Source organism: Notolepis coatsorum (genome assembly GCF_963971535.1).
Source record: "Notolepis coatsorum genome assembly, chromosome: 14".
Classification (NCBI taxonomy): Eukaryota; Metazoa; Chordata; class Actinopteri; order Aulopiformes; family Paralepididae; genus Notolepis; species Notolepis coatsorum.
The window spans coordinates 83,993,487-84,021,177 of record NC_140178.1 but is presented as its reverse complement, the minus strand read 5'-3'; the positions used below and the strand labels follow the sequence as shown (position 1 = coordinate 84,021,177).

The following is a 27,691-nucleotide window of genomic DNA, read 5'->3' as shown; positions in this document are numbered from 1 at the left end:
CAGACAAACGCACGCAGCTTAGTGTGGAGGACACACAAGAGGAAGCATTGATCCACACTCATCGCTAGGAGCTGGGAAGCCATGTGGTGGTTACACTGAAACTGAAGCCCTAGTTTCAGGAAGGAAGGTTGTCGTTTGATGCGATTTGTCGGGGAGAATGGTATCTCTGGACTAGGATGTTGATGATGTAATAACACAATGTTTTCCTCACAGTATTGTATCGTGATACTTAAGAAAAAGTGATAAATCACTATACATTAGGGCTGCAACTAATGACTATTTTGGTAGTCGACTAATCTGTCGATAATTTTTTCGATTAGTCGACTAATCGAAAAACAATTATATATAATTTTTTTTGCACTACCCATCTTTGTGAAAGTGGCTTCTCAGCTCTGGTCCAGCTGAAGACAGAGCAGAGGAACAGATTGGACATTGAGCATGACCTCAGAGTTGCTTTGAGACTCTTGTCAGGACCAAACAACATCCCCAGTTATCCCATTAGTTCCCCCAAACTTACTGTCGGTCTGTTATGTTAAGTTAAGAAGTCTTCAGCTGGCTGGACCAGAGCTGATAAGCCACTTTCACAAAGAGGTAGTGAAAAAAATAAAAAATAAATAAATGATAATACTTTTTTTTTTATGACTAATCGACGCAACAATTCCTCGTCGTCGATTATGTCGACTAATCGTTGCAGCCCTACTATACATCACACACTGTCAAATAGCAATACTTTAGTATCAGTATCGGTCCGATGAGCAAAACTGGGCGGATGTATATACATCGGCTAGTGCTTTTTTTTATTATTAAACTGGGCCGATGTGAATAACTGATGATTATTTCTGTCTAGCTGCTGTTGTGTGCGTTTTTCTTGTTTGTTTGGGTAACGTTACTTGCATGCGACAATGATGCAGCACAGGATTGTGGGCTGACATTGTTTCAGTACGTACAAAAGTAGTATCAGTTATCGGACAACATTTTCATATGTTTATTTGTGAGTGGTCTGCAGGTGTCACATGGACAACACATTAAATAATTAGCAAAAACAAAGTGTTTCAATAATAGATTTAATGTCCCAACAAGATTTCAGAGTAACCTTGACTCTGTGATTTCTGTCAATACAGATTCAGTCAGTCACTGCTTTAGTTTTGGGGTCACTGGACAAAAAAGATTAGCGATATACGATCTACTGTGATCCTATGTGGCAACATAAATACCAAAAACCAAGCTGATATCGGCTTTGGCGCTTCACCGTAATGCTATGCAGTTGGCAGAGTTTATCATGTCAATTCCATCATGTGCATTTGCTAAATCTTTACAGAAAGGCGTTTGTTAAAACCATCAACAATCTTTGTCAGATCATCATGTTGCAGCCTAATTCACAATATCAACAGGTTTGGGTGAGAGCCCCATATCCTCTCCAGTAGACAGAGGATATACACACACACACGTTTAAACTTCTCATCCATTAATAATAACGTCAATTTCCGTCATTCCATTAGGGATGGGTACCTTTCACATTTGAACCGATACCGGTACCGGTACCTGTGAATCGATACCGGTACCCAACGGTACCTTTTTTCCGGTACTTTAGTCTCAAGAAATTTTATTTACCTACCTCAGTCGTAAAAAAAAAATCCAAACTTCAAATAACTACAATTTCGACAGTTTTCGGCTTGTCATTGCTTTGACTGCTTTGTTGTTGAATCAAGTCAAATCCTAGGTAAGCATATATTGTGCGTGTGAACGTTGACATGAAAAGAAAAAAGTAGATACTCTGTAGTACCGACGTGTTTCGGTTCGGTACCTCAAAAGTACCGAATTCGGTACCCATCCCTAATCATCATTGACCTAAAACTGTGTCAACTAGGGGTGTCGTGATTCTATCATTTTCATTAATTTTGATTGATTTGATCGTGGCACCCCCAGTGTCCACTAATGGTGCTAATCCTTGCTGTGCCGTGGCAGAATCCATGCTCCCTCTTTGTTTCGCTTTCACCACTGCCAACTGATCTGAGCCCAGTTCACATTTTAGGTGAGGAGTAGGATATGCAATTGCTGGATCTAATTTCATGTTTGATCTGCGATGCCTAGTTTGACAAGTGTGATCTAAATTCCACGAGGCAGGCAAGTCGGAAATAAATGTCTGCTTGCTCGTAAAGTTTATCTTTTTTCACCTCAACGGTTCACTAAAATATGTTTCAGACAACATTTTCGGCGAGAAATAGGATATCCAATTGCTGGATTTAATCTGTGAAGTTTGACAGTTTGATTTGAATTTTGTGAGCCAGGCAAGCGAGCCGCTTGTGTAATGGAGAAGCGTAACGGGCGATACGGCACGGGTAGGATACAAATGCTTGCCGCCCTGTACCGTACCGGTAAATGGAGAAGCACCATGATCCAGGATCGGTCCACCGCGGTGAGAATGGATTGGTCTGTGGCGGCACTCAGGCCTGCTGCAACTGAGCCTCCTTCACTGGGTCCTGTTCTACACCACTCTCTACTAGCTCCTGTTCTACACCACTCTCTTCTTTTCCATTTCCCTCCTCTGCTGGAGGTTCCTGCTCATCCTCCTCCATCTTTAGGGGCAGCCAGGAAGCTTTATGCAGCCCCTCATTCCTTTCCACCTCCTGAACACTGGGTGATGTAGTGGCCTGCATGTCTGCGGACAAGTGCTTGAACTCCTCCTCGTTGATATCGTGGTCCTTCATCTTAAAGTCCAGGACCCACCAGCGACCGATGAAGCCCACATCCACTATGCGCTCAGGTAGCTCCCTCCAGGGGACCGATATGTTGGAGCACTGGGCCTCATACAGGTTGGCGTCCTCGTCATAATCTGTGCGGTATGTTAGCGCCACTACCGCCAAGCTAATGTGCCCCAACCGCCCCTCGTTGCAAAGTTTCACCAAGTTCTGCACGTGTCCGTCGGTGGTTCCATTGCGTATCCAGGGCGACAGCAGGCCCAGCTGATTGGAGCAATCCATGAGGGTGGTCTTAAAGGATGCGTCATCGGGTTTGGTGTACATACAGGCCCAGGAGCCGCCCAGCAGGCCCAGGTAGACTGAGGCCTTGACCGGCCGCTCCCACGCACCAACCACTGCATCCCGACCGGCCTCCTTGTAGTCCGACAGCAGGCCACGGATCCACATGACTAGCAGAGGAGGAAAGAGATTGCAGTTGTAGTTAAAGGTGAAAGCCACCCAATTGAACAATTCACATTATCCTTCCTGTGCCTCAGGACACTTCCGCCAGTATTTGTGAACAACACGCATAACTCTCTTCTAAAGCTAGAAATTGTAGAAAACCCTCCAATCAGTGATGTAACTGGGATGTACAATTTGGGGGCGGCACCATAGACAATGCATGGGCCTCTGAATCCACGAGAAATGTCTGTGTGAGCTCTTACACTCGAGAGATTTTAAGCCCGAGCAATCCGGTATGAGATCAATTGCATGTCATAAATAGACGAATACAGTCCATATTAATTAATGTTGCGTTTCTTTTTCAAATGTAGCCAAGAGTAAAGACCCTAACCCTATCAAAACAGCAGTCAAATTGTATATTTTCAGCACTACGTTTGTTTACCAATGATTTTAAGTGTTGATAGCAAAATATGAGTTTATAAATATCTTGGCACATCCTGGTGGAAACCGGATGAATTAGACAGAAATAAAGGAAGCAGTCATAAAAACGTTGTAGTCCTAAGAGAGAGGAGACCCAGGGCTTTCAATGGGCATCAACATTTCATAAAACTACACTACCCAGCTCTCACCAGCCTGTCAAAGCTGTTGAAAATATTATTAGCGAAAAATGGTGACGTTATCTTTGTCATTATGGGTCGAACAAACCTGAACGATATTGCCATAAAATATAACGTAATGTGTTTCTTTACCTTTATGTCTACTTACAGTAGATTTCATTCACGTTTTTTGCTGCCCTGTTATGGGCGCCTGGTGGTACTAAATCCAGATTGAACTCTGCCATTGGAAAGAGGAGATTTGGCCCGATCCATAGATGTATGACTTGGCCATAATAAGGTAATTTATAGGCCTTACATTCTATATTCATATTTCAAACGGCATGTGTCCGGATGGCAAAATTCAGTACTGCATCTACAAAACCCCCTGTAAATCATCTGTCCTTTATTAATTTGCTTAGATTTTTCATATGTGATGATCTCAAGAAGGTGCTGAATGAGCTCAGTGGTAACTTTTCACGTCTCAATTCTCCTTTGGTTCATTACAATTAGGGATGCACCGATATGAAAATTTGCCACCGATACCGATTGTTCAACTAACACAATTGGCCGATACCGATATTTGTGGCAAACATTTTTTTTTTTATATTTTTTTTTTTTTTTGGTATATATATATATATATTTTATGAAACTACTGTTTATTTGTGATACAAATTGTGCTCACCGATATGAACATAAGCCTCTTTACTTACTTAAAAAAAGGAAACATCAAGAAATAGCACTATCTCTCTCCCAGTATGGTCTGCCGGGCTGCAGCTAGATACTAGTTCTCCCAGTATGGTCTACCGGGCTGCAGCTGGATACTATTGTCTCAACCAGAGCTCTCAACCAATGAAATTTTGATTGACAGTCGATTCTGCCAATTACGTCACACACCGCTTGCACCCGCCTCTGCTGTTACCACCAATCGGCAAGCGCGTAATCGTATACATTTTTTACTTCCGCTTTTGTCCGCCATTGATTTTGACGAGAGCTGAGCTCGTCAACAACAACAACATTAGATCCCCGCGGCGGCGCGGCCGACGTTTAGCTTTTTTTTTTTTTTTTATGATTTTACTGCAACGAATGTTATAATAAAACAAAGCCTTTCTATACATGTGTCTGATTGAAAACTTTATTAACAGATTGCAGAATGGGTAAAACTCAGGGCTCTATGAGCAACGGAAGGAACTGAGCTAGTATGAACGAGTAATGCTTGCTACGTTCGGGTAAATAATATGCTGATGTTATTTAACGTGTAACACTATATAACGTTAATGCCACAAAACGAATGCATTTGTTAATCATAAGTAGTAACTTTGATGCAGTAGCTTGTGTGTGTGTGGGCCGGGGGCGGCGTTGTGCAGTTTTTTTTGCCTTTTGACGCGACACAAATTGATGGATATTTATCGGCTACTGCCATCGGCACATTCGAGCTTATCGGCCGATAGGCCGATAGGCCGATTGCAGTCAACAAGGCACTTATCGGCCGATACCCGACCGATACATCGGTGCACCCCTAATTACAATTTACTCAAGCCTAGTAACAGACAGTCTGACACTGGGAATCCATAGATGTGCCTAGATACTAAGAACATGCTAATGGACCTTGTAGAAGTGGAGCAATCTTCCATTTACTTAGGTATACTTTTAGACGAATTTTCTGAAAATATGGCTAGGGCTTAACAGGTTCATTCTGGTTTAGACCTTCCAGCAGTACTAGAATATTATAAACCTCATTTTAGGTGGCAACCATTTAAATGACTCTGCCTACCACTCAATAATATTCACAGGTGTATTGATCATTTCTGGCATGAGATGGTTCTACGCTTTTGCAAATAGAAGCCTCCCAGCACTTGTCTAACGTATCTAGTAAAGTAGTATCAACTTGGCTCTAACCATATATTTTGATGGCGTGAAAAATCGATTCACCTAATAATCGTTGTCGTATTGACAGGTCGTTTTGTATATCTAGACGGTTTCAATGTGACAACAATAACATTCCAAAAGGCTCCTGTTTTATTTCCTGTTGCAATGTATGATAATATTGCAATAGTTGACAGGAAATATATTTGGGTCCAACCTGTTCCCCGCTGTCGGCTACTTGGGAGGTCTAACGGCAACAGAGCTTTCACACATGACACGAATCGTGTAAAGTTAGCATGACAAGTAAGTGACTATAGCTACATTTCTCACCCGCTTTACTCTTTTTCAACCGTTCCATTCGGGTGGTTTTGGCCGGAGCTGCAGCCCCTGCCGCCGCGGTGCACAGTCTCCTCATCATCACCCACGAGGCGGCCATGTTGTTCACCGTAATAATAACTAACGTCCCCGGAAGGTCACGTGTTGACAGGGAAAAGACCGTGAGCGTGATTTCTTTCCGTAGCCTTTGTTTGCGAAGACGCTCTCTGATTGGCTAGCCGCGTACAGCGAAGACCCTCTCTGATAGGTTTAGCGCCGAAGGGTCTCTTCCGCCTAAAACCTTAACCTTAACGTCCCTAGGCTAACCCTAACCTTAACCCTAACTCAGTCTAAGACTTCGAAAGAGGGCCAAAGCATAACCACTTTGAAGCAGAGAATATATGTACAAGTCGGAAGAGACCCTTCGGCGCTAAACCAATCAGAGAGGGTCTTCGCTGTACGCGGCTGGCCAATCAGAGAGCGTCTTCGTAAACAAAGGCTACGGAAAAAATCACGCAGACCCGCGATGGTGGGCACATTGCCGTCACCACCCACAGGAAAGAACGCAACCGGAACTCGCACTGAGCCAAAATGGCGGCGGAAATGTGACTCAATATTATTCTTCCGGATGAGAATAGAAAACTTTAGAAGGAAAAACAAGCAAACATTTATCCATGCCCTAGCTAATGTAAATTATATTTAAAAATGTTTAATCCACATTTCTTATCGACCACAATCATATTTTGCTACCCTAAAACAGTCCAACTCACCCTGGTCACGTGACAGCCGAGCTCCTCTGTCAGTTATCTTGTGTACACAAGGTGACGTGGAATAAGGAAGGAATAATGTGCATGTGGGCTTTGTCTCACCGTAGCTGTACAAGTAAGATACTTTATTAGCTAGCTATTTCGGATCATCTTGCTAATATTGACACATACGTGGTGGTCGGTGGATATACATAGCTTGCTAGCGTGTATGCTAGCTAGCGTTAGCTGTCCTCCCTGGACCGGTGCCATCACATCATCATTGCGGATAAAGGGGAGTCCTGCGAAATACAGGTGGGGTCATCTAATCTAACGATAGTTGTTCTGCTCAAGGCGTTCAAAACCAGCGTGTGGTCAATAGATACATCGCTCATTTAACATAATGTTATTTATCCTGCTAGCTTGCATGACAACTAGTATTACTTAGCTACGTTACCAATTGTTAAGTGTTGGCTGTGTGGTGGTGACACATGTCCTACTTTTGCATTGCCACAGTGCTACTGCTGCTAACGTTGTTTCATTGAGCAGTTACTTAATAGATCTATTGCGTACTTTTTCTATGTAGCGTTATGATTGCTCTTCGTCTTTGTATCACAAACAGTACTGTATTTGCAAATATTGTATGTCATAAATGTAGATGTAGCAGTACTGTCTGTATGTCATATATGTTATGATGAATTGAAAATGGGGGACCCTGATGTAAACAAGACGCAAGTCTTTCTCTCGTCTGCATCCCCTTAACAATTGTATGTATTGAGCTGTACTGTACTGTACCCATTCTGCAATCTGTTAATACAGTTTTCAATCAATCAATCAATCAATCAATCAAACAGACTCTTGCCATATGTTTTCTTAACTCAACTGTCTTCGCCTCCCAGGACGTGTATGAGCTTGCCGTTACTCCAGTGCTACGATGGCAAGTCCAGATGATCTGAAATTCCAAGGTGAGAGTCCCAGAATTAACCTCTGGCCAAAGCATCCATCCACAATGTTCCACATGCTCCCTTATTTGATAATGTACCAGTGCCACCCGTTTACCCATGGTATGATCTTCACCGTATACACATCTCTCTCTCTGTTTAATCTCTAGACTTTCTTTTAGTTTAGCCTAAAAAGTGAGTTTTAATTTTATTTCAGATTGTATGATTTATGTGAAAGATTTAAGTGTATCTGACAGGGGTACAACAGTATTTACAAAGTTGCACTGGTCTTTGATAAATGCTAGATAGAAACACATTATTTTACATGATTCATTTGCAGGACGATCGTGTGGGGAAAGGTCTGTAAATCTAGTCGTTTCAATTAAAAGTCTTATCAATTAATCTTTAAAGTTAAAACAATAAGATTTTGAGAACTTGTCACAAGTGTTCCACCATAACAAAAAACAAAATGTTTTGAAAAAGAAAGGTGAGCCACCTTGTCTGGTTTTGCTAAATGTTTTGAAAGCTACTTTAGTGTTCTACAGAGCTGATATAGTAGTATTAGTACATAGTACTACATACATACACATTTATAGGTATACAGATGTAGTCAGTGTTCAGGCCCGGTGGTACCAGGGCTCCAAACTAACTTGTTTCACCACTGTCCCAAAAAAATCGAAATGATCAAACACAATAAATGTAATAACTTTGCTTGTGCAAGGCCATCTCCATCACTGGGTACGCTCTCGCTCTCGCTCTCGCTCTCGCTCTCGCTCTCGCTCTCGCTCTCGCTCTCGCTCTCGCTCTCGCTCGCTCGCTCGCTCGCTCGCTCGCTCGCTCGCTCGCTCGCTCGCTCTCTCTCTCTCTCTCTCTCTCTCTCTCTCTCTCTCTCTCTCTCTCTCTCTCTCTCTCTCTCTCTCTCTCTCTCTCTCTCTCTCTCTCTCTCTCTCTCTCTCTCTCTCTCTCTCTCTCTCTCTCTCTCTCTCTCTCTCTCTCTCTCTCTCTCTCTCTCTCTCTCTCTCTCTCTCTCTCTCTCTCTCTCTCTCTCTCTCTCTCTCTCTCTCTCTCTCTCTCTCTCTCTCTCTCTCTCTCTCTCTCTCTCTCTCTCTTCTCTCTTTCTCTCTTTCTCTCACTTTCTCACCCATACTAATTCACTCAAGAACTCCGCTACAAGGACTACTAGGGAGGTCAAATGTTTTTCTAAGTAAAAAAAAAAATGATATTCACCTCTGTGCGAAATAAAGAAATTATAATTGTGTTACAGAAACTTCCTGTAATCACTTGACCGGCTATAATCCATTATAATCGATCATGGAAAACGGTCTTTTGAGCTCCGAGATGATTGTAAATAACAGCACAAGAATGCTTGCACTGCTTTGGCCGCATTGAATTCCCTTTTTTTTTTTTTATCCACTTTTTCTCCCATTTTCTATATTTTTCTCCCATCCCAATTTCGTATCATCCAATTCAACCCTCCCCTGTCACGAACGCTGTTTCTTGCCTCCCACAAGCCGGCTGAAATGTGGACTAAGTCATACATAGCACAAGTCCCCTCCGCTCCGGTACTTGAGGTAACAGCAGTCGCATCTTTTCACCTGCGCAGCTCGATCTCTCAGTGGCGAGGAGTAACGCGTTGGAGGCTCACGCTGCCCTCGACACTTCCTGATTCTACTGCGCAGGCGCACCAACCGACCTGTAGGAGTCGCTGTCCACAACGCCCGATCCCCACCCATCAGTTTCCCACCCCCTAATACGGCCAATGTGTATTAGTATGAACGACCAGCTAAACTGAAAGCAATGTGGAGCGCTGGGCTCGAACAGGCGAGCCCAGCGTCTCCGCATTCATGGCGAGCGCCTTGCCCACTACGCCACGTAGCCGCCCGGCCGCATTGAATTCCTAATGGGTGACGGCACACCCATCGCCTTTTGGTTACAAACTCAAAAGTCCCAAAACTGAAAGAGTAATCCAATTCCACACGGTAGTAATCGAGACTTGGGGCAACATTTGTCAAAACTATTAGAATGTCTCCAGTCCACTCCATCATTACCTGCATCCAAATGCTCATGCTCTCTCTTTCCGCAGTTATTTAAAGTAATTATAAAGTAATTTAAACTAAAGCAATCTAATGAATGATTATTGATTTCCCAATGAATGGATATTTGGTGTTATTTTTGCATTAAAAACTATTCTATGGCCTGGTGGGGGGTTCTCGCTGTTAGTGGTATTCATTCACGTATATATAGAGGGCACAGATACGCTGTTAGTGGTATTCATACACGTATAGAGGGGCACTGTGTACTGTGCTGTACAAAGGCACACAGCAGTAGTAACTGAAGTTAGGGCTTTTTGCCTTTGTAGGGCAGCATAGACGTGGGGGTTCTAAAATAACACATTGTAGGGCAGCATAGATGTGAGGGGTTCTAAAAGAACACATTGTAGGGCAGCATAGATCTGAGGGGTTCTCAAAGAACACATTGTGGGGAGGGCAGGGCTTTCTATGTATGCCACAGGTAACCCTTCAGCGTCTATACTTTAAGCAAGTGGCTTGTCCTTCCCCGTTCCCGTTTTGCGCTCTGATTGGCCACGCACGTTTCTGGTCATGTGACATGTGCGCCAATCGTGGGACGGCAAGTTCTGCGCCTATTTCCGGGTCTAACAGCCTGCAAACTACCTAACGCCTAGTTTATCACTGGTTAAGCTTAGGCGACTCTTTCGCAGTTGGTTAAGGTTAGAGTTTGGAATCAGGGCAGGCGTTCTATCGCCAAGTTTCAAGTTTCAAGTTTCTTTAATAGTTGTCATACAGAAGTACAGAATACTTTCATACAAAATGCTTCTTACTGTTACGCTCCAGAGACTGTGCTAGACAAGATAGTATCAAATAACATAGTATAGCATGTAATTTAGAAGAAGAAAGTCACAGTGTTCGGTATAGACATATGTACAATGTTCTGAGTTACCATATAATATACAATACTATGCAGTGTACTAATGTACAGTACTATATAGTGCAAAGCAGAAATGGGATGAGGTACAATTTAGGTACAATTTACAGTAAGGTGTACGAGTTGTAGTGCAATCCTTCATCAATAAATATAAAGTGTGGGGAGTGGGTGCTACAGTGTGTTTGTTTAAAGTGGGTGTGTGCTATAAAGTGTGTGGAGTGGGTGCTACAGTGTGTTTGTTTAAAGTGAGTGTGTGCGTGTGGATGTGTGTGCTATGTGCGTTTGGTGGTTGTTGTTGTGTAGTGTTCATTGTTCGTTTAGCAGCCTGATGGCCTGGGGATAGAAGCTTCTTCTGAGTCTTTCTGTGCTCGCCTTGAGACTCCGGTATCGCTTGCCTGACCGCAGCAGTTCAAAGAGGCAGTTGTTCGGGTGACTGGAGTCTTTAATGATTCTCTTAGCCTTGCCCTTGCAACGCTTGTTGTAAATGTTCTGGAGGGTGGGGAGCCCCCCTCCAATTGTGCGTTCGGCTGAACGTGTCACTCTTTGTAGTCTGCTTCGGTCTTGTGCAGTGCTATTCCCAAACCAGGAGGTGATGTTGCCGGTCAAGATGCTCTCTATTGTACATGAGTAGAAGTTCTTAAGGATCTTCTGACTGACTTGGAACTTCCTTAGGCGCCTGAGGAAGTAGAGGCGTTGTCGTGCCTTCTTCACAACACTGTCAATGTGTGTGGTCCATGTCAAGTCCTCGGATATGTAGGCTCCGAGGTACTTAAAGCTGTTGACTCTCTCAACCGGTGCCCCGTCGATGCTGAGGGGGCTGTAGTCCTTGACCCCCGACCTCCTGAAGTCCACAATCATCTCCTTTGTTTTGCTGACGTTCAGGGAGAGGCTGTTTTCCTGGCACCATCCCGCCAGGACCTTGACCTCTTCCAGGTAGGCCCTCTCGTCGTTGGCAGAGATCAGGCCCACCACCTCGTCAGCAAATTTGATGATTGTATTGCTACTCCGCTGAGCCACACAGTCGTGTGTGTACAGGGAGTAGAGGAGGGGACTCAGAACACAGCCCTGGGGGGCCCCTATGTTGAGGGTGATGGATGAGGAGGTGCAGTTGCCTGCTCTCACCACCTGGGGTCTGCCAGTCAGGAAGTCCAAGACCCACTGGCAGAGGTCATAGTTCAAGCCCAGGTCCCTGAGCTTGGCTATGAGTATGGAGGGGACTATGGTATTGAATGCCGAGCTGTAGTCGATGAATAGCATTCTCACATAGTTCCCCTGCCTCTTGTCCAGGTGTGATGCTGCTGTGTGCAGCACATGGGCTATGGCGTCCTCCGTGGACCTGTTGGGGCGGTATGCAAATTGCAGGGGGTCCATGTTGATGGGGAGGGAGGAGCAGATGTAGCCCTTTACTAGCTTCTCAAAGCACTTCATGGCTATGGAGGTGAGAGCTACAGGGCGGTAGTCGTTGAGGCAAGCAGGCTTGGATTCTTTGGGTACAGGGATAATAGTGGACTTCTTCAGGCAGGTGGGGATGACAGCCTGTTCTAAGGACAGGTTAAATATGTCAGTGAATACTGGGGCCAGTTGGTCGGCACAGACTTTTAGGACGCGGCCGGGGATGCCGTCCGGACCTGCTGCCTTCCTGATATTCACTTTTTTAAAGGTCCGCCTCACCTCATGCTCTGTTACCCTGAACACTGCGCCTCCATCAGCAGCCGACCCCCCCCCCCCCATTGCCGTGGCTTGTGAGCTGGTGTTGTTATTACCAGCATCAAACCTCGCATAGAAGGTATTGAGGTCATTTGCTAAGGAGATGTCACTGTTCAGTTTGAGGGAGGCGCCTTTGTAGTCTGTCATCGTTTTGAGCCCCTGCCACATAGCTCTAGAGTCAGCTTGTTCAAACTGGAGTTCAATTTTATCCCTGTAGCGCCGTTTGGCCTCTGACACTGTCCTCCTTACGTTGTATCGCACCACCTTGTGGTCATTCATGTTGCCTGCCACTAGGCCGTCGTTGTATGCTTTGGTGCGCTCTCTCAGAGCTTCACGGACGGATTTGTCTACCCAGGGTTTTTGATTTGGGTAAACTCTCATTTTGGTAGTGGGGATTGTTTCTTCCACCAAAGTACAAACATAGTCCAGCACTGTCTCCGTGTAGACATTAATGTTATCTGTGTCGCGGAACACATTCCAGTCTGTGCAGTCAAACGCAGACTGGAGCGTCTCCTCTGACGTCAAATCCCATTTCTGCACCTCTCGCGAGACTACAGGAGTACTTTTGATTCTCTGTTTGTACATTGGTGAAAGAAAGATGGACGCGTGATCTGATTTACCAAAGCCACTATCAGAATGAGCCTTGTAGCTAGAGTTGTTCCGATACCGATACCAGTATCGGAAATGCCGCCGATACTGCCTAAAATGCTGGTATCGGTATCGGCGAGTACCCTCTAATGTTGCGCTCCGATACCATATGACGTAATTTATCAACAACACTGCGGACGTTGGGCTCTGTAGATATACCCTACTCGCTGAGTGAGCATTATAAAACAAACGTGTGCTTAATCGACCGTGAATTAAAGTGTCAATTGCCATTTGTCATTTTAACAGCAGAGCAGATACTTTCTTAAAATGCCATCGTCCCGACAGAGCGCTGTTGACAGGGAGCTCTGATGAGTTCGCTTGGTGGCTGGTGTTATTAGCATTGAACAGCTAACCGAAAGCTAGCTTTGACGTTACCTTGGCTAAAGTTGGGGCTATTCATAATCCACCAATAATGGCTGCAGACCTGCAAGCAAAGTACAGCAAGTTGGCAAAGGAGTATTCCAAGTTAAATCACAATGTCACCAGTAACGTTACAGTCTTCTGTAAAGGAATGTGAATCCCTGCCCACATTCAAAACCGCCCTTAAAGGGCACCTACGGGAGGCTGCAATTCGAAACTGGCCACCGTAAATGCCCAAAACCCCCACCACCTCCTAATAGACAGTCTCCTCCCCACCGCATGTATATATTCCCTCCCCGCCGTATGTATATTTCCCTCCCACCCACCCACCCCCTCCTAATGTACAGTCCCCTCCCCATCATATGTATATACTCTGTCAGGATCTAGGGGTAACAGTACTGTATATTTGAATACCGCCTATGTCACAAATGTATCAGTACTAAATACCTATATGTCCCTATGCCATAAATGTCATGTATGTTGTGTATGTCATAAATGTCTATATGAATTGAAAATGGGGGACCCTGATGGAAACAAGACAAACGTCTTTCTCAGGTCTGCATCCCCTTAACAATTGTATGTATTGAGCCGTACTGTATTGTACCCATTCTGCAATCTGTTAAATAAAGTTTTCATTCATTCATTCATTCATTCTATGGTCTTTCCATATACCGGTAGCTCCTGCTAGCTAACCTAGCTCACGGTAACGTCGTCATTGCACAATTGCACGTCGCGTACACAATTAATGACATGTTGCGGACAGCCATATTGGCGACAATGTTTAGCTTTTAGTGCCAAATGATAAGAGTCTGAGGCGGAGTCTCAAAAGAGAATGTTGAATATTTATTGTGCAAAAATCACAACAGTTCCTCTGCTACTCAGGGTTTCCGTTAGAAAAAATTGTTGTCGGTCTCCGTGACCTGCAAGATTTCAATCTACCGGACAAATGAGATTAATTCCGGTCATAGTTTAGAATAAAGAATGTCATCCTCAAGGCATGTAGATTTATAATATTATTACTTAAAACTAGGCTACTTTTGCGTATACAGTCATTAATTAATATATTCCAAATAAAATAAGTCCCTCGATACTCCGTGCTGCTGCTGACTTGAACTAAAATAGACCGCGTATGTGGGCAGTCGGTCCGACACTAGCAGTCTGTTATAATCACATTTTTATGAGCTAACGAATTCCGTTATATTGGACATTTGTATTAATTATATCAAGCGAAGAACTGAGAAAGCAGAGAGGCGGCAACATTATCGTGGTTTGCGTGACGACTCTCTCCACCTCGCAACAACTTATTTGCAAAGAGTATGGCGCTGCAGAGAAGCTCATTCAGCTGTTATTGGCTCTTTTCTGGGAACCGCACAACAGCGCCCCCCACCCAACATTGGCTGAAAATGGCCGAATTGGAGTACTGATGGAATACTGCATTGTGCCGTTGCCTCTCTGGCTCTGCAGCTTCACATGCACTCGCACACCCAGCACTAAGCTCTCGCTGACAACGTCGTTGTCATTATTAGAAGCAACGAGGAAACAAATGTAATGATCGTTTCGTTCATCGCATAGGCTATTTAATTTTAGCCTATTTTAATACAATTCAAATAATCAAATTGTGCTTAGACTCAGGGAATTATTTTCACCGGACATTAAGACCGGAGATATTAAATAAGTCGGACTTCAACAGATTTTGCCGGTCAAAAACCGGTAATTACCGGCTAACGGAAACGCTGACAGTCAACGGAGCCTTGTAGACTGAGTAGGGTATATCTGCAGAGCCACTGGGTAGCGAGTGCAAAGCGAGTGGATCATTGGAGTAGGGTATATCTGCAGTGCTGCAGCCCCATACTCATTGATTAATGATACTAATACAAATCTATACAATCACCTGTTGAATAAATACCATTACTTTCTAGTTATTACTAAAAAACAGTATATATAAAACAGTATCTGTAAAAAAAAAAATATATATATATATATATAATTTATATAAGTTTTTTTTTTTTTTTATGTGTATGCACTGGTATCGGATAAGTATCGGTATCGGCCGATACCCAAAGCTTAGGTATCGGAATCGTATCGGAAAGGAAAAAATGGTATCGGAACATCTCTACTTGTAGCCACCTTTAAATTGCGTGTAACAGTGATCTAGGATGTTACCGCCTCTGGTGTTGCAAGTCACATGCTGATAGAAGTCAGGTAATACCTTTCTCAGATTGGCGCTATTGAAATCACCCAGCACTAAAATGGCGGCGTTAACGTTCGCCGCTTGTATTCTATTTACCTCGTCGTGGAGTCTGGAGAGCGCGACGTTGTTACTGGCTTGCGGTGGAATATACACTCCTACAAGGATGATCGCCGTTAACTCCCTCGGGAGGAAGAAAGGACGACACTTGATGGTTATATATTCCAGGTCTGGGCAGCAGTGGTTGGATAATTCCTTCACGTTAGTTGGATCGCTCCAATTGTTGTTAAACATGAAGGCAATACCTCCTCCACGTTGTTTACCGCCATGCTCTAAGACAAACTCTAACCTTAACCAACTTCGAAAGAGCGCCTAAGCTTAACCGTCCAAAAACTTGCCGTCCCACGATTGGCGCACATGTCACATGACCAGAAACGTGCGTGGCCAATCAGAGCGCAAAACGGGAACGCGGAAGGACAAGCCATTTGCTTAAAGTATAGAAGCAACCCAAAGGTAAAGGGGGAGCGTGTAATGAGGGAATAGACTACATGTGCCATTGGTGACAGCCTTCCTCCTGAAAGCTTGTTATTCAACTCCAACAAATAACAGCAAATATGTTTTCAAATAGGTCTTTATCCCATCATCAACCACTGGGCGATTACTTAGATTCAGATCAAGCTGCCTGTTAAATAGCCTAAATCTCTTTGCAGGACAGGTCGTGTTGAGGTTAGATGCTGTGTCAGTGTGTGCACAAACCTTTTGCAGTTTATACAGTGAGCGACGTGGATCTTGTTGCAAAGCCACATATCCGTCTTCACCAGCCTGGGCACAGTGGATTTAAACCCAACGAGACAGTTAAGAGGTGAAGAGGTTTTGGAAAAATTTACAAAATGGCGGTTCGCTTAGAAATCTAAATCAAAAATCTTGTCTACTTAAAGTTGAACCTAAAATATGTTTGACAACATTTTGAATGGTACGTTTTATATATGCTATTGCTGGATCTTGAGTCACATTTGATCTGCAACGTCTAGTCTAGTCAACGTCTAGACAGTTTGATCTGAATTTCCCTCTACAGCAGGGCTGTACGCTAAGCTTTTTCACTAGGGGCACACTTGCCCCTAAATGAGAAATTTAGGGGCAAATAATATTTTTTAGGGGCAAATTTTTAAATAACTATTTTACCATTATAGTAGGGCTGGGCGATATGGCCTCTAAATGATATTGCGATATTTTTTGGCCATATCACGATACACAATATATATCGCAATATTTTGACATTTCCTCTAAAGCACTTAAAAATGCTTGATTTAACCCTTTGATGCATACAGTCACGCCAATATGATGATTATAATAAGTCCCTGCAACATATGTTTGCATTATTAAACCATGAAGATGCTTTAAAAAATTATTTAATGAAAATGTACTAAGAGTAGTCTACTGACACACTAATAAAAAAAATTATTTACATCTAAGACCATTTATATAAAAACTCTTGGGTGCCTTTTTTTTTTGCACAGTACTGTGTTTTCTATCCACTTTAGCCAAACACACACACACATATATATATATATATACATACACACACACTACTGTGAGAAAATAATAATTACACACAAAGGGATAATGGCTTATAGCAGACTTAATGATTTTAGAATATTTCAGATAATGAAATTAAATGTTTATATCATCAACTATCCAGTTAGTATCTGTAACGTTTGGCTACTTTAAATAATTGAATGTAGAGAGAGAGCGAGAGAGAGAGGGGGCGAGAACGCACGAGAGAGCCCCCCCCCCCCCCCCCCCGGGTTTTGTTCTAGGTTCGCGTTTTGATCGTCTAAGCTGCCGTAGGTGATGACGTCACACTCGAATGTAAACAGGAAGAGTCTAACACGGAGATGGAAAGTGGATGATATACAGAAACGAATAACCAATAAATATGAAGTTATGTTTAAACTTCTGTTGTCAAGCGTTGTCAATATAACCCACCCCCTTTCCTCACTTTTCCACCGTCTCTGCTACAGTCGGGACCACCAGCTAACGTTAGCCCATTGCTCTTGTCAATTAAATTGCATGTTATTAAAGGTCCGCGCTGGTCTGTCTAATGAAATTACAACCGCAACATTATGTCGCCTGTACAGCCCTGGTTGTAGGCTAATGTTAGTGTAGTGAAATGTGAATGAAGGGGTGAAATCACTACTCGCAAGCTTGCGAGTAGATATAATTTTTCACTCGCACCGGCCAAATTAGGGGGCAATTTGCGACGATCTTGTCGCAGTGTACAGCCCTGTTCTACAGTACAGGTTTGTGCACCACTGCTAGATGGTGCATGAGTGGCTCGCTTGTTACAGTTACACAGAAACAGCCTGTTGAGAACAGGCCTGAAACAGAGGGGTATAGAGGCTACTAGAATGCATAATCTGAGTGTTTTCAGCAGAGAAACTCTCTAATACATCTTTAGGGGACCTTAACAATCTATATTAACTTGTTGAGGATTCAATTATTAAAATATATCCCCTTTAAATGGTAAATTGTGAGACAGAAAACAATGTTTTCAAATGTAATCTAAAAATGAGTGTTGTGTCTATTCATACTTGCATACAGTACACAAGGTTAATGGGTGTTGTGTCTATTCATACTTACATACAGTACATGAGAGGTTAATGGGTGTTGTGTCTATTCATACTTACATACAGTACATGAGAGGTTAATAGGTGTTGTGTCTATTCATACTTAGACATTAGAGGTCAATGAATGTTACAGGTATTCTCACTGTAAATTCCTTTAAGTTGCTTCTTGTACCACCATGATCTCATCTCCCTCTCTCTCCTCTCCATTTCTGTACCTCTAGAGTTTGACGAGGCAGCAGACCTGTTGTCAGCAGACCCAGGGGCATCTACTCTCAGTGTGTCGGCCCCCAGTAGCTCCCCTCATGGAGGAGGAGGAGGTGGACATGTCAAACTAGATATGTCAGATGATGAGGAGGGCCAGGAGGAGAGCTCTGAGGTGACCAGAGAATATGTGTGCTGTTCTGTCTACGATACAGATATCTAAAAAAAACAGGCACAGAGGCACTGAAAGAGGATTTCACCCATCTAATGAACACACTAGACTAGACAAATATCAAGATGTATCCATCAGTGGACCAATTGCATGCTTTTGCAGAGGACAAGAAGCCTTCAGTCGACTCCTTCAGACATTAAGCACCCCCCACAGCCCAAATGGAATGATAAAAAAATAAAATAAATAAAGAATTAATAAAAAAGAAAATTAAATATAATTTTTTTAGTCGACCAATAGTCGAATAACGGCAAATTTTGGCCAATCATAGTCGACCATCCAAATCCTTAGTCGGGGACAGCCCTAATTCACTAAGCGGTGATTCAGGTCACTTTCTGTTCCCAGCTCTTAGCAGGGCAGCTAAATGTTAAGTCTGTTCCCAGCTCTTAGCAGGGCAGCTAAATGTTAACTCTGTTTCCAGCTCTTAGCAGGGCAGCTAAATGTTAACTCTGTTCCCAGCTCTTAGCAGGGCAGCTAAATGTTAACTCTGTTTCCAGCTCTTAGCAGGGCAGCTAAATGTTAACTCTGTTCCCAGCTCTTAGCAGGGCAGCTAAATGTTAACTCTGTTCCCAGCTCTTAGCAGGGCAGCTAAATGTTAAGTCTGTTCCCAGCTCTTAGCAGGGCAGCTAAATGTTAACTCTGTTCCCAGCTCTTAGCAGGGCAGCTAAATGTTAACTCTGTTCCCAGCTCTTAGCAGGGCAGCTAAATGTTAAGTCTGTTCCCAGCTCTTAGCAGGGCAGCTAAATGTTAACTCTGTTCCCAGCTCTTAGCAGGGCAGCTAAATGTTAACTCTGTTCCCAGCTCTTATCAGGGCAGCTAAATGTTAACTCTGTTCCCAGCTCTTAGCAGGGCAGCTAAATGTTAACTCTGTTCCCAGCTCTTTGCAGGGCAGCTAAATGTTAACTCTGTTCCCAGCTCTTAGCAGGGCAGCTAAATGTTAACTCTGTTCCCAGCTCTTAGCAGGGCAGCTAAATGTTAACTCTGTTCCCAGCTCTTAGCAGGGCAGCTAAATGTTAACTCTGTTTCCAGCTCTTAGCAGGGCAGCTAAATGTTAACTCTGTTCCCAGCTCTTAGCAGGGCAGCTAAATGTTAACTCTGTTTCCAGCTCTTAGCAGGGCAGCTAAATGTTAAGTCTGTTCCCAGCTCTTTGCAGGGCAGCTAAATGTTAACTCTGTTCCCAGCTCTTATCAGGGCAGCTAAATGTTAACTCTGTTCCCAGCTCTTAGCAGGGCAGCTAAATGTTAACTCTGTTCCCAGCTCTTAGCAGGGCAGCTAAATGTTAACTCTGTTCCCAGCTCTTAGCAGGGCAGCTAAATGTTAACTCTGTTCCCAGCTCTTAGCAGGGCAGCTAAATGTTAACTCTGTTCCCAGCTCTTAGCAGGGCAGCTAAATGTTAAGTCTGTTCCCAGCTCTTAGCAGGGCAGCTAAATGTTAACTCTGTTCCCAGCTCTTTGCAGGGCAGCTAAATGTTAACTCTGTTCCCAGCTCTTAGCAGGGCAGCTAAATGTTAACTCTGTTCCCAGCTCTTAGCAGGGCAGCTAAATGTTAAGTCTGTTCCCAGCTCTTTGCAGGGCAGCTAAATGTTAACTCTGTTCCCAGCTCTTATCAGGGCAGCTAAATGTTAACTCTGTTTCCAGCTCTTAGCAGGGCAGCTAAATGTTAAGTCTGTTCCCAGCTCTTTGCAGGGCAGCTAAATGTTAAATCTGTTAACTCTGAACACTGATCTCGCCACATACAAGCAAACACACACACACACACACACACACACACACACACACACACACACACACACACACACACACACACACACACACACACACACACACACACACACACACACACACACACACACACACACACACACACACACACATATATCTTTACTTGCACTCTCACTTTATTATAACTTTTTAGCATGTCTATTTTATTTTATTCTATTTTTGCACAATCGAGGCGGGCATGGCCACCTTCATTTCACTACATGTCCTGTGTATGTACGTGACAAATACATCTCTTGAATCTTGAACCTTGAATCTTGTTCCCAGCTCTTAGCAGGGCAGAAAACAACCAGCAGCTTCTGGACCTTCGAGTACTATCAGTCATTCTTCAACGTGGACACAGTGCAGGTATGATACACTATGCCTCAACCACACTGCATGATCCAAACACTATGGTATTTACACATTTCAACAAGCAGTGTAAAAGATGACAATTTAAGTGTACAGGTTTAATTGCATAGGCTGTATTCATTAATTAATGATTGAATCAGTCCTGTCACACTTGTGTGACTATTACACTTTTTAAAAGTATCAAAACCAATCAAATCAAATTGGAATTGAACCATGATCAAACTAGTATACAAGCTCCGGCCTCTCTTAGCTTGATCGAGAAAAGCAATGGCTGTGAGGGGTCAAGAAAAAAGGGCTGAGCACGTTGTCCCTTATGGTTGAACATTAGTGCTCACTGTGAAGAGTGTCATTAGTTCCTGTTGGTTGACAGCCTTGTGTGTTGCAGGTATTGGACAGGATCAAGGGCTCAGTGATGCCACTGCCTGGGAGAAACTTCATCAAACACTACCTTAGGACCAATCCAGATCTATATGGTAAGGGACGTGTAATGTTTCAGTTTATTTATTTGCACAATGAGAAATATCAAAGCAACAAATTAAACAAAATGTGCAGGTGAGATCCAATAAAACCTAGAGGTTTATGAAGGTATCTCACCTAATAAACCATACAAACAATAATGAAACGACTAATATATTTTAGGGGTGGGAATCGCCAGAGACCTCACGATACGATCGCGATACTTGCGTCACGATACGATAGTATCGCGATACTAAATATATCGTGATATTAATATTGCTTTTTTTTTTTTTTTTTTTTACCTTTTTCAACTGCAAAGTAAAACTGTCAACATGTTTTATCTAATAAAATAAAGTTCAGTCTGTTCATCTCACTTCAATAATTTTTATTGCAGAACATGGTATTTTCTCAAGCAGACAGATGTAAACACTAATCTGTGTTGCATGTACCTGACAAACTGAACTGTTTGTATTAGTCATATTCCAACTTAACCCTTTAATCGCCAAGGATGAGTTAACACGTCATTCTCCGCCATGCTTAATCTGCCAATGACTCCGTAACACGTCATTGAGATCAATATTTCAAAAATCTGTGATGGCAATCATATTTCACCCGCGGAGACTTGAGATCTGCTGTTGATCTCCTCTCAACTCTCCAACGGTTCAAGAGCGCCTTCTGGTGGCCGATCAGCGGATCGCCCAAACAGCAAACCGGAAACAGAAAGTGGTGCTCATCCAAATTCGGTCCGCCACTCGCTATAGCTCCCGGGGATCCATCTCGACACACTGGATAATCAATCGCTCGCCCTAACTCAATAAACAACGTTATTTGGACGTATATAGTATTATACAACCTGGAAATTGTTCATCTAGATCAACATCCCAATAGGAAACTGTCTACTCCAAGCTGATCGCCCAACGGCCCGAGGAGACTGGGGTAAGTTTCAGCGTTTATTATTACTGTGTTCGATACAAACTGCTCTGATGATCATATCACCCACACTACATGAATCATCTAACGTTGGCCACGGAATTATAAACGACCCCCCCCCCATCCGGTCAACATCAGATGATGAGTAGTAACTTCTAGAAGCACGTACATTTGAAAATTTTTATCAGGCGCAATCGCTATCAAACTGTATTTGATCATCAATATAATGCATTTAGGGCTATAAATCACGTTCTGCAGAATGCTGCAGAAAATGATAAAAACATATTTATACTTTAGACCGTATTTTAGTATGAATATGTGAATGAAAAAGTAGAACGTTGCTACATCCTAAACGATAGATAATTGACGTTGAATGGGCCATAGTAATGTCAATTTAGCAATACAATTTAAAAAGTTATAGCCCTGCAAAGAAGGGGAACTTCTCCATAGACAAATAGAGCTGGCAGAGGATGGTATAAGGATGTACATAAGCGTGGCAGAGAAAGGGTTAACTGAATGCACATGTGTGTGTGTGGACTACTGTATTATTACAGTTATTGAAATGAACAATGCAACTTCCTTATACAAAAGAAAATTTATTTGTATTTTTTATGAATAATTAAATATCGATACTTGGTGTCCCTGTATCGATACAGTATCGCCACGCAAAGTATTGCGATACTACTACGTATCGATTCCCCCCCCACTTCTAATATATATATATATATACAGTATGTATATGTGAAGAAAAATAGCATAATGTGGCAAAAAACATCACCATTTAAATGCAGTGTGTGTGTTTGTTAGTCCTTTACCTGCCAACAAGCAAAATCAAGAATAAAAACACAAGTATATATAAATAATAATAACTACAACACAAAAGAAACAAGATATGAATTAGTGCTAAGGTGAGGTAAACCCATGCTATACCTAGGGACGATATAAGCGTTGTATAGAAAGTATTTCATTCCATTATATGGACATGGTTATGGACATGGTTTGGTTTTAAAACGTCAGACAGAGCAGAAAACGGCAATCTGCAAATGAACAAAACACGTGTTGGAATGTGAAGAAAGCTAAAGAATCCATCCTCCGCAAACGTCAAGTGAATAGTCGGGTAGTGGTGGTAAGAAAACAGCTGTCTCTGCATCTCAGACTCAGATCAGTTACTCAGGTGTCCAAAGGCAGTCCTCGGTGGACCGACATAACAAACCGCTGTCACTGTTTACTTGTGTAAGTAGTAGTGTACTATGTGAAATATGTCCTAGTAATACAAGAGTACATTCATAGCTGCCATACCAGTGTTTAACCGTTTTATGAGCATTTATATATAGATTTTAAGATACATTTATATACCGTGGAACATACCGTTACGGTCTATGCTTCAATTTATACCGTGATATCAATTTTAAACCATACCGCCCAGCCCTAGAACCATATCAAGAACTTCTAGGTATGGGCACAAGTAATGTTTAGCCAGATCGAGTACTCACGTGAATTACTCGAGTAGTGCTCGAGCAATTGTTTAGGGCAGCGGTTCTCAAACGTGGGTAGCCAGGGTAGGTGACAGTGGGGCGCATTGGCAAGTAAAATGTTTTTTTTTACGTTCTGGCAAGATATCTTGGCTAAATATGCCTAATTTTTTATAAATGTGTATTGATAACATAGTGTTGTAATTACATTTTCAATAAATATCAAGTTCAACAACGTGTGCTTTTATTTTGATATTCCTTAATTCCACATAGAAATTACGTGATACATTAACACATTTGGCGCCAGCCATTAGCCGGGTCCAGTTGTAGCTATGCCACGCTTTAAAGATAGGAGTGCGTCACCTTGTTTGTAGAGCTATATCTATATTCTATATTATAGCTATGGGGAGTCCGGACAAAACGATGGTCATTTGACAGTGACTTTCTTCTGACCAAGATGCAAAAAAGAGATAATTTTCCCATGCATACGTTCAAGCGTTATCCCATGGTGAATATAAGTATAATTTCAGAGTGGTCTGGGGTAATTCCCGAAAGGCTGAGTTATAGCCTTATACGTGAATCCTACTATAAGCTTTGGCGTTTCTTGCCTGGACACGCTACTATTCCCAAATCAAATGTATATAATAGGTATTATGTTTCATCATGATTCTTTGATTGCCAGTAACGGCATTCGTATTGAACACTAAAAACGCTGATCAGCTGGATCGGTATAAAAACATTGCACGATCAAGCTAGAATTTACGTCAGATAGTCCTTACCTGTCATCCGGAGTATTCCAAAAATAATATTCCAATTGTTTGATCGCCATCTGGTCCATCTGATCTCCATCTGGTCCACGACATAACCCACCACAACATATGGATCGGGGGCATTTGACGCGCTTCAATGCAATCGGGAGAACCGCTCGACTTGCCCGACCCAGAAAACTGCGCCAGGAGACATTTGAGTGTAACACAGGGTCTGGAACAGGGTTTACTGCACTCTCTATACTGCCACCTGGTAGGATCTGGCCGGTACTGCACCCTCAGGGTCGCATTATGCCTTCAAACGGCAACATACGGGTCCCTGACATTGAATAGAATATTAAAATCTAAAAAAAGGAAAACCGATCAAATAACGAGTATACTCGTTGGCGTTCAAAGGATGGTGCCCAATAACGAGTATAATCGTTGTTGGCGGGGAATGAGTTAAGTGTGGGGTCGCCAAAAAAAAAGAATGGGGTTGTGGTATAAAGTTTGAGAACCCCTGGTTTATGGAAATCTATTTTTAGAATGCATCTTAAAGCGCATGTCAGCAGCAATAATCACAAGATATTGACCAGTCATATACACACTACATAACAATGCACAGCAATATAATATGAATGCGTATTGTTAGTCAAAACAGTCAGTTACCATTTGTAATAATTATATTACCTCCACTGTCTGCAGCAGGTCTCTCCGCTCTTGGAACACCATGCCCGTATCAATAGTCTATGAACGCTACACAAAGTGGGCGACATGTTGTTGGCACAATTTCTGAAAATGCAGTGTGCACACCACTGTTTTTATCTTTTAGATAACGCTAAGCTAAGAAACCTTTTGCGGTAACCTTTTGCGTACTGTCCATGCCCCACAGCTTCCAACTTCCAGCTTTCTGCAACAACTCACGCCTTGCAGGATTTCAGAGCGAGATCTCATAGTGAGTTTCATTGGCACAAACAGGCACTTCTGGTGGACATACAGTTTGGTGGTAACCAAAAAAAAAACAAGCACCCTCAAAAACCACTGGAGTTGTCCTGTGTCCTGTGACTGTCATATTTGTCTTATTTGACCACTGCACAAATTAAATTCCTCACAGAAAATAAATTAATTTGAATTTAATCGACTATGTAACAGCTAAACACAAGTTTACATTAAGCAATGTTTCTATACAATGGAGTAAAACACTTGCATTTTGACTTGCATTCGATCTACAAGTCAAACTCCTCGAGGAATATATAAATGCACCTGCATTTAGAATAAATCTAAATAATAAAGATAATGGAATTGAGTCAGACTAACCCCAGAGTGAGTCTTCACCTTGTGCTTGTTGCGTACCCATACAGGTCCGTTCTGGATATGTGTAACGCTGGTGTTCTCCATACAGGTCCGTTCTCCATACAGGTCCGTTCTGGATATGTGTAACGCTGGTGTTCTCCATACAGGTCCGTTCTGGATATGTGTAACGCTGGTGTTCTCCATACAGGTCCGTTCTGGATATGTGTAACACTGGTGTTCTCCATACAGGTCCGTTCTGGATATGTGTAACGCTGGTGTTCTCCATGGCCATCAGTGGGAACCTGTCCACCTTCCTCAGTGAGACGGGAAACCCCAAATATCACTACAGACCTCAGTTCCACAGAGGTCAGTTTTCCTCCAAACCCCAGAATATCACTACAGACCACAGTTCAGAGATCAGTCCTCCCCCAAACCTCCAAATCCAAACGGAATATGACTCTGATATTTTGAGCTCTGAGCTTTGACATTTAGCCGTTATCCTATTTTCATACTAGCGCTCGTTTCCCTATGCTTTTTCTTTTGTTGTTGTTCTTAGCTCTATTCTATTTCAATCTTTAAAAAATTTTCTTATGTACCCCAGTTGCTATTGCATGTCCATATATGTAAATACTAGTGCTGTCAGGCGATTAAAAAAATTAATCTAATTAATTACAGGATTTGTAATTAATTAATCTAATTAATCGCATTTTAATCGCATAACCATTTTATGCCTGATATTCTATATTCTATAATCATATTTCAAATTGCATGTGTCCGGATGGCAGAATTCAGTACTGTATCTACAAAACCTTCTGTTTAATCATCTTCCATCTATTAATTTGCTTAGATTTTTCAGGTCTGGTCAATTTGAGCATAGTGTTATTCACAGTCAAAGATAAAAAAAAAATGTTTATTGATATTCTCATTTGGGTCATTACAATTTACTCAAGCCTAGTAACAGACACAGTATTTCTGACACTGGGAATACATTCCCTGAGATCCATAGATGTCCCTAGAATCAGATACCAAGAACATGCAAATGGACCATATAAGAAAAAGTCTGTAATGTGTATTCTACGTTCTTATAGAATGAATGAGATAAAAAAAAAAAAGATTTATATAAAAAAAAAAAAAAAAAAAAAACTTTTTTTTTGTAATTAATTTTGAGTTAATTTTCATAACGCGATAATTTGCTGTGTAATTAATTAATCTAATTAACGCGATAAACTGACAGCCCTAGTAAATACATACCAACTATTCGACTGTTTTATTCTCCACCCATCGATCATCCATAGCAACACTATATTATCACCGATATCCAAGTTGGGGGATCCCCCTTTGAACGGCCCTTCTAAGGGTTCTCTCCTCCTCTCTCCTATCTGGACATAAACACAATTTTCACAATCTTGGCTCTGTACACCACCACAATGGACTTCAACAATCAAGATGTGCTTTAAGTGCAGACTTTCAGCTTTAATTTGAGGATATCCTAATCAGGTGAACAGTAGGAATTACAACGGTTTCTACATGTGCACCCCGCTTTTTAAGGGACCAAAAGTAATTGGACAAACTAACAAATCCATAAATAAAATTGTCACTTTTAATACTTGGTTGCAAATCCTTTGCAGTCGATGACAGCCTGAAGTTTGGAATCCATAGACCTCGGACGCTGGGTTTCATCCCTGGTGATGCTCTGCCAGGCCTCTACTGTAACTGTCAGTTCCTGCTTGTTCTTGGGGAATTCCCCCTTCAGTTTTGTTTTCAGCAAGTGAAATGCCTGCTCAATTGGATTCAGGTCAGGTGATTGACTTGGCCATTGCATAACATTCCATAAGATAACTTTGCCTTAAAAAAAACTCTTTGGTTGCTTTTGCAGCATGCTTTGGGTCATTGTCCATCTGCACTGAAGTGCCATCCAATGAGTTCTGAAGCATTTGGCTGAATATGAGCAGATAATATTGCCAGAAACACTTCAGAATTCATCCTGCTGCTTTTGTCATCAGTCGCATCATCAATAGTAAATACAAGGGAACCAGTTCCTTTGGCAGCCATAAATGCCCACGCCATAACACTACCACCACCATGCTTCACTGATGAGGTGGTATGCTTTGGATCAGGGGTAGGCAACCCTAGGCACGCCTTATAACAAAAACATTATTACGGT

General features: G+C 42.4%; 2 protein-coding genes across 2 annotated transcripts in view; one reads left to right on the top strand and one right to left on the bottom strand.

Annotated features, from left to right (window-relative positions):
* Positions 1 to 995: 995 nt before the first annotated feature.
* On the bottom strand, positions 996 to 6,036 carry timm29 (translocase of inner mitochondrial membrane 29). The gene is made up of 2 exons (XM_084329584.1): positions 5,930 to 6,036; positions 996 to 3,148 (listed from the first exon to the last, which is right to left on the bottom strand). Exons 1-2 carry the CDS (start codon positions 6,033 to 6,035, stop codon positions 2,445 to 2,447), a joined length of 810 nt encoding a protein of 269 aa, XP_084185710.1. The 5' UTR covers position 6,036; the 3' UTR covers positions 996 to 2,444.
* Positions 6,037 to 6,570: 534 nt separating this feature from the next.
* The window catches only part of yipf2 (Yip1 domain family, member 2), a 31,610-nt gene continuing 10,489 nt past the window's right edge, over positions 6,571 to 27,691 (top strand). The window contains exons 1-6 of the mRNA XM_084329583.1: positions 6,571 to 6,972; positions 7,557 to 7,622; positions 18,293 to 18,447; positions 20,547 to 20,627; positions 21,016 to 21,103; positions 25,777 to 25,893. Coding sequence (XP_084185709.1) covers positions 7,592 to 7,622; positions 18,293 to 18,447; positions 20,547 to 20,627; positions 21,016 to 21,103; positions 25,777 to 25,893 — 472 coding nt within the window. The 5' untranslated portion in view covers positions 6,571 to 6,972; positions 7,557 to 7,591. The remainder of the gene's footprint in view (positions 6,973 to 7,556; positions 7,623 to 18,292; positions 18,448 to 20,546; positions 20,628 to 21,015; positions 21,104 to 25,776; positions 25,894 to 27,691) is intronic.